Source organism: Chinchilla lanigera, unplaced genomic scaffold, assembly GCF_000276665.1.
Source record: "Chinchilla lanigera isolate Chin_1 unplaced genomic scaffold, ChiLan1.0 scaffold00049, whole genome shotgun sequence".
NCBI classification, from domain to species: domain Eukaryota; kingdom Metazoa; phylum Chordata; class Mammalia; order Rodentia; family Chinchillidae; genus Chinchilla; species Chinchilla lanigera.
Genome location: NW_004955450.1, coordinates 14,471,777 through 14,490,453, shown reverse-complemented (window position 1 = coordinate 14,490,453; position 18,677 = coordinate 14,471,777). Strand labels below are relative to the sequence as shown.

At 40.3% G+C, this 18,677-nt stretch overlaps 1 protein-coding gene across 1 annotated transcript in view; it reads right to left on the bottom strand.

Moving 5' to 3' along the window:
• Window positions 1-18,677, bottom strand: part of Ice2 (interactor of little elongation complex ELL subunit 2) — a gene marked incomplete in the record, with an annotated part of 49,979 nt that overhangs the window by 22,255 nt on the left and 9,047 nt on the right. Inside the window, 8 exon segments of the mRNA XM_013518923.1 lie at window positions 7,452-7,627; window positions 8,296-9,289; window positions 11,595-11,776; window positions 13,201-13,360; window positions 13,528-13,644; window positions 14,239-14,376; window positions 16,479-16,598; window positions 17,575-17,836. Of these exon segments, the coding sequence (XP_013374377.1) occupies window positions 7,452-7,627; window positions 8,296-9,289; window positions 11,595-11,776; window positions 13,201-13,360; window positions 13,528-13,644; window positions 14,239-14,376; window positions 16,479-16,598; window positions 17,575-17,836 (2,149 nt within the window).

The following is an 18,677-nucleotide window of genomic DNA, read 5'->3' as shown; positions in this document are numbered from 1 at the left end:
ACCCTGATGGACACAAGAACCTGGGCACATTCACACAAGAAGTGGAGGAATAAAGGAGCTCCCTCAGCACCACCTGTCCTCAAAACAGATCAACGTACCTCTCCACATACACATGTGCTCTATTTCTATCAAGAAACGCGACTGACGCGGATTCCTGGGAACAGACTATCATACAGGACTGCCCAAAAGTTCAAAGCTAGATGCTGGAAAGCAAAGATTATAACGTACACTAATAATTCTCAAGAAGATAAAAACAGTAAGAATCTTTTGCCTCCTTTAAGCATGAGTCACCTGTCTCAGGCTCAAATACTCTGACCAGCTGGTTTTCATTCTATGAATGAATGAGCATTAATAACCTCATTAACATCTGTGGACATCACTGTTTCTATTAATATAAAAAGCTTTCTTCCAAACATTTAGTAGAACCTGTCAAATTATTCATTTGGTCTTTACTGGCCTGGACATTAGAGTAAGAAAAATGCCCATTACTAGTCTAAAGGAGAATAAGTAAAAAAAAAAAATATGTATTTATGCAATAATGTTAGTTAGATTCACTGCGCTCATGTTATCCCGTATCTGTCAAAGAAAATTCTATTCTACTCTTTTTTGTGCAGTGGATGGAACCCGGGGCCCTATGCGTGTTGGGCAAACGCTCTACCACTGACGACATCCCTGGCACAGAAATTCTACTCTTAACAGGACAATCCGTTTTCTGCGGCAGAACAACACACACGATTTAAGGTGCTTACTCAGAGTGACTTGGCTACTTAGCACATCAAAAGCCACACTAAGATGCTGACATTTACAGAGAGATTTGAAAATATTCCATCAGTGTTTCTGAACTCCTGATTTTCATGAAGTGTCAGCTTTGGCTCAATGATGGCTAAGAACAAGTCAAAAGGAGTAAAATTTGTTATCAACATGTGAAAAAGCGCAGTTCGGACTGGACTGTCAGACCCTGAGGCAGGGTCTCCTAAGTGTCACTGCGTGGACCGCCTTGCTCTCCGGGGGAGCTGCGGAGTGGGCGGGGCCACGTCCGGCAGTGTAAGAGCCGCTGCTTCAGGCGCTAGGCGTGGAGCAGCAAGACCACTACGGGGCCTTCCTAACTTAAAAGGCTGGAGACTGTGATTAGGCTAACTTCACATCAAACATCACTTCACTGTGATCTTCCAGAAAATGGTAGTATGTGCAGGACTTAGTGGCATAACTGTAAGCAGGAGGAGCTAAGGAACTGACGGACTAGAGTGTGAAGACATTTGTTCCTAGGATATTTACTGTAGAATTGGAAAAAAATTGATAAAACAAACTCCTTCCTGGATCATGAAAGCATAATGAGTTAAACCTCACTTTTAACTTAAAATGTATACTGTTTCTGGAAAGTATACATTCAAAAAAGTAAGTACTTTTGGAGATTTCCTTTGATAATACTATAAAACAACTCTATATCTAGGTTTAATTTCTGTATGGATTCTACTGCCACCTCCAGGAAGCCTTGGGAAATAAAGCCCTGAATATTTTATCTTTCCTCAGTATTGCACAACTGAAGTGAAAATTTACAATTCTTTCCTTTAGTAGTGGGGATTTCGCCTTCACTAGCTCAGAGTGAAGGCTAAACGCCCAGCCCTTAAAAAAGAAATTTTTTTTTGAGACAAGGTCTTACTAATTCACTAAGTTGCCCAAGCTGAGCTGGAGCTTGTCATTCTCCTGCCTCAGCCTCCCAGAGTGTAGCAATTACAGGTATGCACCATCACAACCAGGGAAGGTTTTTACACTATAAAAATTAAATTCAGTATTTCACTTTCCTCCTGATACACAGTCCCTATTCTATTCTCTTCAAGTAAAAACTTTCCTTGATTTTGTCTTCCAATTTTCCACATAAACTTCTTAAAACTCTACATCTCTTCCTAAGTGCACACTTCATAGTCATCTTATCAATTCCATTAAATAGCACTTTCTGCTCTTCCTGACACTTAGCACCTTCAGAATCCTTTTCCCTGACCCTACAGTGCCAAGATAAATGTTAAACGACTGCATCTAAATTTCAGAACGTAGCACTTAGAATAGGTGGTTGCTGTGACAGTGACAAATATGCAATAATAAGAAGTTGTCTGGATTTCATAATCACGCATAGATTCCAGGATTTCAGCACACTCCAGCTTTATCTTGTGGTCCCAGTTAGCCTCTCCACTTTCGTTCCATCACTTGAAACTGGCGGCTGTTTTAATTCTCTGAGCTGTAGCTCTTAGTAAGCAGTTTTGATGAGGATGTGGAAGTGAGGGTGGGAACTCAAACCTCCACTCGGGAGGCTGAGGCAGCAGAACTGCTGCAAGGCCAGCCTGGGCTACAAAGTGAGTGTGAGGCCAGCTGAACTGCACAGCGAGACCCTGTCTCCAAAATAAATAAATAAGTAAAAAAAAAAAAATTTGTGGAAGTCTGTAACCTAGGATACTCAAGAACATCCCTGCGCTTTGTCCTCCCAAGTGCTGGGACCGCAGGTGTGAACACAGCAGGCACTCCTGGATATCTTAAAGCTGTATTTAAGCTAGTTTTTAGGGAGGAAACATTTTTAGTGAGGATGCACCGTTATCTAATTAAACTAAGCACCTTCACCTCTCCAAAGTTCCTTGACAACGCCCCTCCCGTCCCCTACCAAGTGCTCCGTCCTTCGCACTGACTCAGATCTTTCTGAGTTTCTGGGTATAAACATTTGAGAGAAGCAGAGGAACAGTGCATGACTCCAAGGGGCGTACAGTCCACTACAGACTGATGCTACGTGTACCAAGCCACTGGCAGCTGCAGTAGGAGAAGCATTCACTGAAAACTTCTAAATTTTCCTTTGGGTTTGATACCATCAGAAACATGGGACTTCTATGTAGATATTCTTTTGGGCTTCACTGTTCTGACATACTGTAATGAAAAATAAATATTCTCCTGTAAGAGTATGTCTTGACATTTTACAAATTGCACTTTATTTATTTTTCTGAGACAGGACTTTGCTATGTAGTTCAGGTTGGTCTTGAACTCACTACATAGCCAAGGTTGGCTTTGAACTCACAATGATCCTCCCGCCTCAGCCTCCTGAGTGATGGGATTATAGATGTGTGCCGTCACACCCGGCTAACAAATCTCCACTTTAATCAAGTGAATGACAAGGTCCTTATCAAATTATCTTGCTCAAAATTAAATCAGTATCCAAATCAAAACAGATCAAAGAGCTAAAGTTAAAGCAGGAGCACAACAGTGGCTGTTATATTGCATACTGTTGTCTTCAAATTAGTTGTTCAGATCACCAGACAGAAGTAGGCAAAATTGGTCCAAAAATTTAGGCATGAACTGTTCCTTTCAATAACCCAAAAGACATCTTACATCTGGTAATGTGAGCAACTTCATTGAAGATAACAGTATGTAATAAAACAAGCATTGCTACTTCCTATCATCTTGTTTTGAAATCCTGTGTCGTTTTTATCGTTTTTGTGTTGTTCTGTTTTTGTCTTTGTTATTTTGTTAATTCTTTTTCTTTAAAACACGAAAAACAGAATCACAATCTGCTAGAAGATAAAACAGGTAAATTTTTTTGAACAAGACAAAGGTATAGCCAAAAGCTTTCTGATTAGAACCCCAATGACACAAGGAATAGTACCAAGAATCAATGAATGAGATCACAGCAAATTAAAAAGTTCCTGCACAGCAAGGGAAACAATGAGCAGGGTGAAGAAACACCCCACAGAGGAGGAGTTAAGATGACAGAGGACTAATATGTAGAATACATAAAGATCGCAAAGAAATCAGATTCCCAAAGTAAAGCACACTTGAGGAACAGCCTACTGAAATGAAGAAACACTTCTCAGAAGAACAGACGACCAATAATTACCTGAAAAAATGTTCAACATCTCAATTAGAGTAATGCAATTAAAACAACACCGAGAGTCCATCTTACTTCAGAAAAAACAGCTATCATTGAGAAATCAAATAATAACAAATGCTGGTAAGGTCGTGGGAAAAAGAAATCCTTCTACATTGTTGGTAAAAATGTAAACTAGTACAACCACTTTGGAAATCAGTATAGAGATTCCTCAAAAAACTGAAACTACAAATCCCGTTTGACCCAGATATTCCCTTCCTAGGTGTCCTCCTGGAAGAGTTAAAAATATCATATGACAGGGATACATGCATACTCATGTTTATAGCAGCACAACTGGTAATCAAATCTTGAAAGTGGTCTACGTGTCTATCAACAGATAGCTGAGTGGATAAAAAATGTGGTATTTATGTACAACAGAGCACTGCTCTGTCATGAAGAAGATAAACTTGAGTCATTTGTAGGGAAATGGACGTACCTGGAGACCAGAATGCTAAGTGAAGTAAGTCAGACACACAAAAACAGGTAAATTTAATTAAGTTTACCTGAAAATGTACCACCAAAATTAAATCAGTACCCAAAATTTACCTGAGCTGTTCTTACTCAAGAAACATTGGCCATAAACAGTAGTTTCGAAGAACTTCAGCTGTGATGGCGAACCTTTTAGAGCTTTCAATGATACAAACAGCCCACTGCGGCATGAGTGCCATAGGTTCGCCGCCAAAGAACCAGGGGCTGAAAAGAAAACTACAAAGTGACCTGGGTTCACATGGTAAGAAATAAAAAAATGAGGTCACTGGGTGTGGTGTACCCGTAATCCCAGCACTCGGGAGGCCAAGGCAAGAAAATTGCTGTGAGTTTGAGAACAGCCTGAATGGCATAGCAAGACCCTGCCTCAAAAAGAGAGAAAAAAAAGTCAAAGAAAGAAAGGTAAACTCCAACAAATGAAACAGCAACAACTACAGAAATAAAACCTTACAAATACAATCTACACTGATCGTCAGGTCTGTTTTGTGCGGTACCACGCTGACTTTATCACAGAGCTTTGCAGCGTAATTTTAAGTCAGGGTCTGTGATGCCTGCGCCGCCTTTCCCAACCAGAGACCACACTCGTAAGTGAGATAAACAGGACCCACGTGCGAACCTCGTACTGTCTCCCCACTGTAAGAACCTGAAAGCATAAATAAAACTCAAAACGTACAACAGGTAATATGAAAGGGAAAGAAATTGCTCAAAGGAAGGAACAACTGGGATGAGGGCAAGAAGAAAAAAAGAAAGAACTAAGGCAAAATATGTACATGCATACGTGTATGTATATAGAAGGGCAGCTGGGATAACTGTACTGCTGATGTCTGGTGGTTTACTGAAAGGAACAGTTGGCCGGGTGTGGTGGCGCACACCTGTAATCCCAGCATTCAGCAGGCTGAGGCAGGAGGATCGCTGTGAGCTCCAGACCAGCCTGGGCTACAGAGTGAGCTCAAGGCCAGCCTGAAATGCACAGCAAGACCCTGTCTCAAAAAGACCAAAAAACAACGAACAAAAAAAGAAAGGAATAGCTAATGTTTAAAAATTTTTTTTATATTTTGACCAATTTTTCATGCTTATATCTGGTAATCTGAGCAACTGATATGAAGACAACAATATACAATATAACAACCATTGGTGAATTCCTACCATGTTGTCTAGTGAAACTCTATATTGTCTCTGTGTTTTAAAATTATTATTTTCTCATTCTCTTCAATGGTTTAATCAATCTTCCATTCTTACATCTGGTAATCTGAGCAACTTTGTTGAAGATAACAATATGTAATATAACAACCAGTATTAATTCCTATCATTTGGTTTGAAACCCTGTATCATTTTTAATATTCTTGCTTTGTTTTGTTTGTGTTTTGCTATTGTTCTTTTTACTATTCTCTTTAAAATAAGAAAAAATCATAAAAAAAATTAAAGAAAAACACAATCTACGCTCTTGATACTACATGTACTCAAAATGCTCACACCTCAGGTTATTAAGTGTATCACAGTTAGGTACAGACAGTCAGGAAAAAATAACAAAGTAAAATTTAACATGGAGAATGTTAGCATTTACCAACAGGAGACGAGTATCACTTGCCCAGCACGCAAGAGGCCCTCGGGCCGATCCCCAGTACTGCCTAAATAAATAAGAGCACTCCCCTATACATTTAATTCAAAACCATTTGGAATCTAGAATTTCAAGTTTGAATGAATGATGAAAATAAATTCTGAGAACTAGGATTTTAGTAATTAAAAATTAGGTTTTAGTCAGTATTCCTTCTACTTAACGAAGGATAAAAATATTAGCAACAAAAACCTCCAGCAAGCCCCCTGGAGCCCGTGGCCACGGCACACACCCTGGGCGTGGATGGCCAGGCTCAGGGTTCTCACCACGGCTGCTTCCTCATGCTGCCCTAAAGAGCAATGTGCTAAGGGTAGCATTTCTTTCCCTTCTGTTTGCAGTTGTTCTTTTTTTGGTCTTTTTGAGACAAGGTCTCACTATGTAGCTCAGGCTGGCCTTGAACTTGAAGTGATCCTCCTGCCTCAGCCTCCCAAGTGCTGGGATTACAGGCATACGCTACCACGCCAGGCTTCAGTTATTCTTTTTTTTTTTTTTTTTTTTGGTTTTTCTCCGGTACCAGGAACCGAACTCACGACCTTGCGCTTGCCAGGCAGGCGCTTTGCCACTGAGCTAAATCCCCAGCCCTTCAGTTATTCTTTAACAGGACACAGCAGTAAGGGTGTTTGCTATCAGGGTTAGTGCTGGGCTGCACTACCCTTGATTCATTTGATGTGTATCCCAAAACATTACAAACTAGTCAGTGATGATTCTTTTAGGGCAGGGGTTTTAGATATGCACGAAAACTTTAAAAAAAAAAAAAAAGTGCACTATGACAAATGCACACAATAAAAAGTTTCCTTAAGAAACAAGTACAGATATTTCAATGCTCCTTACAAAATCACTTATTATACTGAAATTTTACTGTATCAGAATTGAGTAGTTATAGACAAAAATGTAAACTCTGAAAGAAAACTCTAAACATAAAGTATAATATGGAAAACTGCTAAAAGAAGCAGTGACTCAAATTGTAGCAATTTCTGTTAAGCTGAGGAAAATGTTTATATCAAACCCCACATGAAACAGAGTTAAAAGATCTGATCTCTAACAATCCTCTAAAGACTCTGACGCATATAAAAGCCCATCTTTCAAAGCTTGCACTTGTAAAGGAAGTCAAGAGCAGCCTCAGTGAGCAGGAGGAGCTCATGTGTCACAGTGGAATTCCAAGTTCCATGGCGAACAAGGTTATGTGGTCAGTCTGGGTCCTGTCTACCATGGTGCCATCTTCCGTAAAGTGTATACAGTGCAGGAGAGGACATTAACAGCATTTAAGACACACATAGTTAAACAGCTTCTCTTATTCAAATTGATCTCAGTATTTTACTAAAAATATTTGACCTGGAAATACTATGAGGGACCAACAAGTTAAAATTAAACTTCCTGGTAGTAGAATGCGACACACACCCTGGTTATCCACTTAGCCACCATATCTTAACGCCCCAAGTAAGGACTTACTCTTCGGATTTTCTTCCGTTTCTTAGAACGTGGTCTTGTCTCGATCCTCTGGACACTGCAACGCACGAGTAGCAGCAGCTCTTGCAGGCTGAACAACTTATAAACAAAATTCCCCTCTTTCGGAGCTAGATATTCTGATGTATCTTCAACATAGTCCTGAAGTTCGTATGGCAAGCCTTTAAAAATAATTTCTCATTTTTACTTTGAAATGCAGTCTTTTCCATCATAATACGGGATAAAACGATTCAATTAACCATTTTTTTAAATGTCTAGCAACTGTAACCTTCTCCTTCTTCTACCTACTTTCTAGTGCTCATATTACCACCATTCCTGTTTATTTTACTGGGACTGCAGGGAAGATGTGAAATAAAAACTTTAAGGTTCTCTTCCTTTTAGCTATTACCTTCCTTAACTCTAGGCAGAGTGTAAATTAGTGAGACTTTATATCACGTGAAAAGAAAAAGGTGTTTAAAGAGAAATTGTATTCCCAGTCTAGGCAGATTTGAAAAGTACAAAGGCAGTCCAACGAGCACAGCAAGTAACTTCTGGAATAATCAGTGTTCATCATCCTGACAGTGGACTTCCTCTTCATTACTTTGGGAAACTCACTACATCTCTTGTAGCTCAACAGCCACTGTACGTGCTGGATAAACACAAGTTACAAACAAATCTTTGGGTTTATAGGCAGGATATTCTGGAAGGTGAAACACTGGTCATTAGAATATGAAATGTTAAAGACTAGGTAATGATGATAAACAGGTTACAACAAAGGACAAAGGAGAAAAAGCTAAAAAAAAAAAAAAGGAATAGGTAGAAACAGTGGAAGTTCTCCGTAAGTACTTACGTCCTTTTGGCTTCTGAAATGCAGACGGCCACCCAGACTTTGGCCAGCTCGTGGTGTGCAAAGGAGCAGAAGACTGCTCGGAAACAGGTGGCTGTTTAGCATTTTCCAAATTCATTAAGAGCAATTCAGGTTCTTTTCTGCAAATCGGCTTTAAGAGTTCCGTCTGCATTTTTAAAATTTGTCCAACTGGATCAAATTTTGTATATACTCGTTTGATTGGTTTTTTTAAAACACACAGCTCTTCCGGATTATGAGTAGTAGTCTGGTTTCCTACAGAACCCTTTCCTGAGGAAGAATTTGGACTTGCTGGTGTGGAACTCAAATTAGAACCCAGAACAGCTGCTTTTTCCTCACTATTATTTTTACACTCTATGTCAATGATTAAACAGTCCTCGTCCGTATCACCGCTGCAAGGAATGACTTCTTCAGTTCCAGCTGTTTCTGACGAAGCAGGCTTTTCCTTCGAGTTGTCTCTGTCCTCTACGATACACAGTCTTTCGTCATCGGCACATTCCACATCTGAAGCCATATCATTTTCCTCAGAGCTTTGAAGTTCCTTAGACCTTTCCCACGGGAAGGCATCAGACGTCTTCAGGTCACTGTCTGGCATCACAGACTTGCTGGAACTGGACACCTTTTCGCCACACGGTCCGAGTCCCTGGTCATCCTTATTTCCGCACTCTTCGAGGCCACTTTCCATACTGATGACCAACTGTTTCTCCTTCTGCAACTGCTCCATCAGAATCCGAGACAAACTTCTAGAACTCGCAGAGGTTTCTGCTATAGTTGGTGCCACAGGGGCAGCAGCTGCTTTGGGGGCTGGGAGTGTATCTGTCACGACGGGTACCGAGCAAGTACTTGCTGGACCAGGTGATGTGGGTGGTTCGGTAGCGGTTACTCCAAAGGTTTCAAGCTCTGTGACATCATCATCAAAATCCAGATCCAAATTTTCTAGAGTCTCAATTTTTCGGTACTCATTAACTTCAATGGATGTCTTGGAAGAAAACATATTGGTAAACAGTCAAAATTTAAGGTCATACCTCACCCTCTAACGCCCCCCTCTCCTTCACACACATACTTCGTGTTTGTAAAAGTAGAAAGAAAAGTGTAACAGCTCTGAAGGTTTTTGCTTAAGATGACAACAAACTACCAGCAACCACTTAGCCTCACTTTCTTATTGAAATGTTCATGAAAACACGTAATTTCCAAGTCGTAACAGCAGAACCAACAGTAAACTGTGAACTACCACATCCCAAGAGGAATTCACACTAGTCAAAGACACAGGACTACCAGGAAGAAATGTAGGCACACCCAGGAAGGCAGCAGGGTTCCACTTATGCCCACTCTGTGTGCTCTCCCTGAGACACGTGGTTTTAGTCAACGGGGAAAGGAAGCCTCTTCGCTGCTGTGAGGAAGCTGCTTTCCACTGCAGCCACAGAAAATGTCTTCAAGCGTGACTTTCTGTCCTTGTCCACTCAGGGAAGACAAACCCGCCTGACATCAGACGGCAGACACTGGTGGGCCCTGCTGCACTGGATACTGAACAGCACACCACTGTCTTCTGCGACATACAATTTGGTAACGGAAAAGCTGCGCACAGCTAAACTTTATTTAGGAACAGGAGGTACGGTTGGAAACGACGATGAACGTTTACATGAAGAATTTGTTACGGTGGAAGTATTAATCCTCCACGAAATACTCCCCCGTGCTTCAAACACACTGCTCCTCTGTTCCTGTCACCGTCAAAGGCAGCTCTAAAGGCCTCTTTCTCAGTGTCTTTAGCTGTGCTGTCCTGGCGGCCTCAGTGTCCCGAGTCAGTTCACAATGTTTCCCTTTCCGGTCATTTTGACTCTGGGGACGAGCCAGGAAGCCACACCGTGCCACACGTGGTGACTAAGGGCACGAGGACGCGCCGCAGTGCTTGCGTAACCTCGCCTCGCCTCGGATGGCACCCAGCAGCACCGCTCACTGCATTTCTGGTCACAGCCTGCAGAGACACTCATGAAAGAGCACTTCCAGAACTGCTCTGGACAGTGGCAGTATTAGTGGGGCAAGTGTGTCTGAAGCGAGGAGGAGTATTCTGAGAGGGATTAACAGCAATGTGTCTGTTACTGCAATAAATTCTAATTTAAACACACATAGTATGTTTTGATCATCCCTTCTATTACCTATTTTGTCTGATTTGTGGCCTTTGCAAATCGAAGGAGGACTTGGGTATGAGATTTTAAATTTATCTGAACTAGTCTTTTACATATGAAATTTTACATAATTTCCACAAGCAAGGTTCTGTTTTGATTAGACAGACAGAAAGTGTTCATCTTTATCAGATGTGGTGTGATGTTCTGGTACATTTTTATATATGATGTACTGATCAACTAAGGATACACGGCTCATCTATCACCTCAGACACTCAGCAGGTCTTTCTGAGGGGGCCTACTGCAACTCTTCTCTTCTGGTTATTCTGAATTATGGAATACAACGTTGTATTATTATACACATATAACAATATGTGTAACAGAATAACACTAGGACTCCTACCAGGCTGACTTTGTACCAATCTGTCCCTGGCCCTCCTCAATCTCTGGTAGCCTGTATTCTGTTTTCCACTTCTAGGAGCTCAGCTTTTTCAGACTCTACATAGAAGTAAAAGCATGCAACACTGGTCATTCTGTGTCTGGCTTCCGTTACTTAACACGTGATCTCCAGGTTCATCCATGCAGCTGCGAGGGACACAGCGCCTCCTCTGTGGAGGCTGAACAGTATGCCAAGGTGTGTACACACAGTGTTTCACGCACTTACCCATTCGAGGACATGCAAGCGGGAGCCTATGTCTTGGCTGCTGTGAGCACGGCTGCGGGGAACAGAGAATGCCTGTCCTTCTTTAACACAGTTCTCATTTCCTCTGAACACAGACCCAGAAATGGGACTGGATCGTATGGTAGCTCTATTTTTAACTTTCTTGCGGAGCTCACACCCCGTTTTCTGGAGTGGCTGCACTAATCCACGTTTCCCCGAGGGCACACACTTAGCATTCTCTACATCCTCACCATGTTGGTCGTTTCTTATCTTTTCGATTACAAGCATTCTAAGGAGAAATGCTCTCTCCTTGTGGTTTTAAGTGACACACAAAAACACAGAAATTGTACATACGAATGGCGAGCCACGTAATGTTTCAATACATGTACAAGCAGAAGACTATTTTTTAGCTACTAAGTTTAGAGATTTGCAATAAAATTTTACATTTCTAAATGAAAAGCAAGTACATTCATCTAAAGAAAAAGGAAAACAACACTACATACGTCCATCTCCGACGTGTACTCCTCCGGTCTGTCCATAAACACTGCGGAAACCGGAACAGATGTGTTCTTGGACATCATACATTTTAATGGGATCTCATGGAAGATCTGATTTCTGTATCTCACTGTCATTTTCTTCTGAGGAAGTGGGGAATTAATATAAATTACTTTAAATGGTTTGGAACCTTAAAATAGAAACAGAAAACGGGTGGTTAGTATCCAGTTGTTGTATTTCTTAGAAAACACGGATATATGACAGAAAGATCACGATGCAAAGGGACACAGGGCCAGGGAAAAGGAACATCTGCCTCACGTGTCTGCCACTCTCGGTCCAGAAGATTTTAAAGTCCCTTAAAATCTTTCAAAGTCAATTCTGTAGCAGTTTTATTTTTGAAAAAGTTCTGAGTTTAAATGTTAACTTTTACCTTCTACTAAGGACAAGAGAACTAAACTGGTAACAGAACAGTTTTGTCACAATGTTTAGAAGTTATTTTTTTTTTTTTTGGTTTTTTTGAGACAGAGTCTTGCTTTGCTGTGCAGGCTAGCTCGAACTTGAAGTGATCCTCCGGCCTCGGCCTCCTCTGAGTGCTACGATTATAGGTGTGGCCCACACCCGGATTTTGGTCTTCACTGCTCAATCTTACTGCCATTCTTACTCAGTTTACAGGAACTTATAAGAAGTGGTGACATTTTTGCCAGAGAATATGTTACATTTAACACTATACTCTATTTCAGTAGACATAGCCTCCTGTGTATTTATTTATGTTGTTATACTTAATATTAATTCTGAAAGACAGGTTAGTATAGATGAATATTACCTCTGACTTACAACAACACACAAGTCCTGGAACTGAACCATTTGAAGTTGTCTAATAAACTACAACACTCCTTCATTTCAGGGAAAGACAGAAGCACCTCAGCATTTCAGATACTTCTGGCCTAAGTCGTAATCACCTTTCTCTCACTTATAACTGGACCAAAGGTACTGTAGACCTAATACTTCACTTAGGAGTGTCAATTCTTTCTTTTTTTAGTACAGGAATTGAACTCACGGCCTCACGCTTGCCAGGCAGGTGCCGTGCTGCTGAGCTATATCCCGGCCCCCGCGAGTGTCAACTTTGTAGCAGCTTTATGTCTGCAAAATTTGTTTTTGTTTTGTGTGTGTGTTCTGAGATGGCCTCACTGTGTAGCCCTGGCTGGCCTTCAGCTCATGGCGATCCTCCTACCTCAGCCTGCCAAGACTAGGACTATAGGCGTGAGCCACCCTGTCTGGTTAAATCTGCCTTCTCCTTAAACCAAGACTTAAGATTTTGTATTTGACAGAGACCAGCTATATTTAGACAGCTGACACAGTTTTAATGCTTTTTGGGGGGAGCGGGTACTGGGGATTGAACCTATGGCTTTCACACTACACCCCTCACCGCCCTCCTCAACCCTTATTTATTTATTTATTTTGAGACAGTTGTCTTGCTAAATTGCCAAGGTATGTGCTCAAATTTGTGATTCTCCTGCCTCAGCTTCCTGCAGTGCTGGGATTATAGGCCTGAGCCACCACGCCCACATCCAACACCCTTTTTAAGAGCATTATTTGACACAGTAAATCACAAACCTGCCACAGGTATAACTTGAACGCAGACTGGAATTTCCCACTGCTCCTTGTAGCTTGGTCCATGATTGTTTAACAAGGTGAATAACGACTGGCTTGTCAGAGCTATCTGAGGATGATATCTTGAAACAAGCTTCTCTGCGTTTGGATCTTTACTGATATCCTGAAAAACAATGTGTACTTGTACCTTCATTACAGCCACTGAAAATCTGATAATGTAATGAAGAAAAGGGAGAAAGGGGACTTCATGAAGCGGACTTTGGAATCACCAGGTTATATTTTTGTGAGGTACAGACTATTGAGCAAGACCCAAACCACCATGCTACTTACGTAGTGCATAGCTTCAGCTATTTGCTCTGGGCTTTCGACGGGAGGCACACTACTTTTTGAGAGCTTCACGACCACCGGCATCGAGGGGAACACTGTCTTCACAAACTTTACATTGCCCTATGGAAACAAAGAATGACCGTTACAGTAAAAACCCCGACATTTTTCTTCTAAAGAAAACCTTTCATCACAGGAACTCATATTCTACTAAATATAAATGTTAAATTTAGAACCTTCCTTAAGCCTAGATGCTCATTCATGTTTTTGCTTGATTATACTCATTTTTTGGTTTTGTTTTTTTTAAAAGGTCGAGCAGGGTTTCATGGAAAATCTCCTGTCCCTTTAAATTCCATCTTCTCTTTTTACAAAGCATAAAGCTCAGCAGGGAATATCGGCACACCTAAAATATTCCCTCCCTCCACTTATCCCAGTACGTCTGTGACTACACTTTCTTTACAGAAAGACGGCTTCTTTCTTTCCACTCAGAAGCACTAGGGAAGATGGGAAGACAATCAAGAAATACAGGTAGTAGTGTTGTTTTTAGAAGGTCAAGTATTTATATTCATAAAATGAAAGGACTGGGACATAGATTGGTGCTATGTACTCAAAGTCATCTCAGTACTGCTCAGAAATTTAAACATAAAATAGTATCTACGTGAAATACAGACGAAACTTCAGACCAACAAGCGCACACTTTCATGTAATAAACTTTACCAGAGCAAGAAGGGTTTTCTCTAGTTTTAATCCTGTCTCTATTCTGCACGGGAGGAACCCCATTAAGCTGGTGACTTCATGGAGCGTATAAAGTTCTGGATACTTCTTTACTTGTTCAACGCAAGCTCTTAAAATTTTCTAGAAAATAAAAATTAAGGAAAGTCGCATTTGTATTGTATTTCTTTAATAATGCAACAAAAACATTTTAGTTACACACGAGACTATGTAATTATTCACTGCAAAAGTTAACTGCTGCATTAATCAAGTGTCTAACAATGCAGGCATACTGTATATTCTTTATTTGATTTAATCTTTTATTTTTTGTAACAAATTTTTAACCTAATTTCCTAAAATACTGATATTTAGTAATACTAAAATTAGCAATCTTATTAAGTTTTAAAATAAATACAGAAGACATATTTGCTTTGCTATTTAAGAAACTGTCAAAGAAACAAAGCCACATTAAAATTTCAATGAATGCACTGCAGTAAAAGCAATTACATGAATGATTACAAATAAGTAAGTTCAATACTCTAAAATGATTCCCAAGTACAATGAATTAATGAAGCAGTTATCTTACAGGTTATTCTCATCTGCAATCTACAAAATAAATGAGGAGGTTATAACTAGCTCAGATGATGGAGGACTTAGTATTTCCTTCTCTCCAGTTTTCCAAATATTAATGCCTTATCAGGAAATGTAATCAGGAAGGAAGGAATACCCACAGCTACCAAACAGGAATATACATCACCGTGAGAACATGTAAATAACTCAGAGAGGCACAGGCACTGGTGAGGGAATACGTTTATAATTAAACACACCCATACATCATCTTCTAAGATACACATTTTTTCTTCCGTCAGTTAATGTTATCTTAACCTCTTACAATGTATTTCAAATCAGGAAAGTTTTTAGCAATAAGCACATCTTAGTAATGTACAGATGTCTTTTCCCTTTCAGTTTCACATCCCTCATTCCACTTTTCTAATGCCCCCTGCTATCTTTAACATTTTCTCCCTCCATCCACGTTTTTCAGTGCTAATCTTGATATTTAATTCAGGATTTTACTAACAACTACTGTTGACATGGGCTAACATGGAAGACTCGCATTTCAAAACCTCAGCTGGAAGCCTATCTGCACAGCGTCTTTGCTCCTCCCTTGTAAGACCAGCTAGATTTCCTGCCTTATGTTCTCTCATCCGGCAGTCACTACAGGAATCTGAACGCAGAGAAAAGCGATACAAAGCAACTATGTGGCACTAAGAGCATTCTGGGTAAGTACGTCCTGGCACACTGTTCTTGGTAAAACTGCTGATGCTGCGGTGCCTTGAACAGAATTCCTCTTCCTAGGGTATGGCAAGAGAAAGAGTCAGAGGGACACCAGACAGGTTTACCCTCGTACACATCATCTACGGGACAGCAGTCCTCTTCCGCTGTGGTTTTACTTTCTACAGTTTCCGTTACCTGCTGTCAACCAAGGTCTGAAACTATTAAACGGGAAATTCCGGAAATAAGCAGTTCGTAAGTTTTACTTTCTGTACTGAGAGTGCGACCGAAGTCTCATGCTGCATCCTGCTCAGAATGGAAGTCACCCTTTGTCCGGTATGTTCCCAGCAGCCAGCTCGGGTACCAGACCGACGGCCACGCCACTGCAGTCGCTGTGCTCAAGCACAGCAGGACGGTCAGCCGCCGCCGAGAAAGCGACCACACAGCCTGCGTCGGTCGCCTGGGTCCGCTCACTGCACAGCGGGCCACCTTCCGTTATCACCAGCAGGGTGAAGACAGTCAGAGGACCCTTTGGAGGGACGCCACACTCACACAACTTTGTTACAACTGTTCTTTTTTACTGATTATTGTTGTTAAACTCTTACTGTGCCTAATTTACAAATTAAACATTACCATACACACGCATGTACAGGAAAAGCAGAGCCTACGTAGGGTCTGTAACTCTGTGCATCTTCAGGCACCCACGGAGTCTCAGACTGCATCCTCTGGGGCTGGAAGGGGACTGCTCTATGTAGGTGAATCATTAACACCATCCACACACGTGACTATACTAAAGTACACAATTTTGAGATGTTAGTATTTCTATTTCAGTACAAGAAGAATAAAAGGCCTACATGTAACTTGTGCTCCAGGTTGATAATATGGACAGTTCCCCAGACTTTTGGCAGGATCATGACACATTTTAGAAGCTGCTATTGTCTAACACTTGGCAGTTTTCACAAATGTCATTTTACCTCTGTGAGAAGATGAGCATCGTAAGACAGCATATTATAATCTTGTGCACATTTCTTTGCAGAATTTTGTAAAAATTTTAGGAATTCGGCAACTTCTTCATTTACATGTTTTTTCATATCCTGATTTTTAAAAAAGCAGACATGTCTCGGAATAAAGCATTTCATTAGAAAACAATCACTTCTCAACTACTGCTCTAATAGTTTGAACTTAATAATTAAAGTAACAAAGCCAAAGCAAAACTACAAGGCAAATGAAGATTATTATAGTAGCAATCTAAGAATAAACATGTCATCAGAAACTCTAAGGCCTAGGACTGTAGCTTAGTGGTACAGCATGAACTTAGCATGTATGAGGCCCTGGGTGCCATCCCCAGCACAAAAAACCAAAATGACAAAAAAACTTTAAAAAATTCTATAAAAATAGAAAAGCAAACTACTGGTACCAAAATATACAATTAGGAATTAACAGACATTTTATTAAAAAAAAAGTAGAAAAATAAGCAAACAATATGTGTAGGTAAGATACAAAAGAAATAAAAGTAGCTTACAGTCACGGGAAATGCTTATTTTAATTAGCAATCACTGTAAGTAATGCTAAAATAAGATCAGTTTTCCTCAGGTCTGACTAGAGGCAAAAAAAGGTACTGTCTGGTATTAATGAAGGTAGATTTAAAGGAAACTTTCATACAATTGGGATACAAAGAAAGTGGCTTAAACTTTGTAAAGAAAAATTTACTCATGTGTAACTATAGCTCAAAGCTTTAACAATACGCAATCTTTAGTCCGGAAATTTTATTTTTAAGAATTTATCTTAAGCAAATAATAACAGATATGAAGATTTTGCTAAAAGAATGTTCAGCACTGCATTTATGTAACTGAATATTAATTAAAGGTGTAATTAAGCAAGGACTTAATAGTCTCAATAAGCTACACAAAGTTGTATCGTTAGTACATGAGATGAACTGGAGACACATGACGGCAATGAGACGTCTTACTTTCTCAGTTTTGTATATATGCCACTCAGACACTAAAAGGAAACTGAGACTGTTTCCTGATTTTTAGTGTTTTTACTGAAGCTAAAGAACAGAATACATACCAAGTACTGTAGGTACTCATTTTTATTTATTGCAACAGCTTTGGAATTTGCAGGAATCTTTGCGTACTTAACCAACAAGTCCACATACCGCCTCTGCTCTCTCTGTGAGAAACGAGAGAAACGAGGATAAGGCACTCTTGGTTTTGGAAGAAGAACCATTCCAACTCTGGTTTTAACATTTTCCTTTGCTTGAGCTGCTGAACTAACTGCCGGCTCATTTTCTATAGAACTTGCTGAGGCATTCAAATTTCCCCCTATATGGCTGGAAAAAAAAATACAATTTACAAATACGTGCTTTTCACATGAAGATTACGATCACGGCGCTTCACGATTCCCAATCACAGGTGAGAATACAGCGTGATTAACTGAGTAAATTCCGGGTTATTATCCCCCTCTGCCACCTGCATTTCGATGTCTAGCCATTTCGTGCAGATTAAGTGTTCTGCAGGAAAGGACCACACTGCACTCACCTTCAACTACCTGATGGAGAGGAAGAGGCACACGTGCTGTTCTACTTATTCAAACTGGAAGGTTTTCCCCCTTTACTGAAGAGGGGAAAATCTTTCTTCCCAACTATGTTCATGTTTACATTTTATTACAATGGTATTTGTTTTTCAATGCCTAAATTTTTCAAGAAGGGTATCACATAATATGCAAAACAAAAGCTATAAAGAACAGGAAAAGAACAGTCACAAACTTGAAGTTAATGAATTCATAGATGTCAAATTTTCTTGTCTCTCTTCATCTCAAGAATTAAGAAGCAAATTCCAATTGTGTGCCATATTTTCTGGAAGCAGCAGTACTCTTGGAAACGCTGTACAACCCCCTTAGTTATACACATGGCTAAGTCCATGAGAATGTCCCTATGCTTTTTACGGGTGCAAAAGGAAAGTCCTGGTGTATCTATAATGAAACACAGTAGGAGAAAGTAGTGAACAGCTAGAGAACTTGTTTCCGGATTTCTTTAGGAAATGCTACCTTCAATTTTCAAAAATGACTTTACTGCCTCCATGAAGGTATTTGACCACAGATGTCTTATCTTGGTTATAATCTCTTCATTTTTGCTAGTCAGTCACTGTTTTCTACATTTTCAATAAGGATTT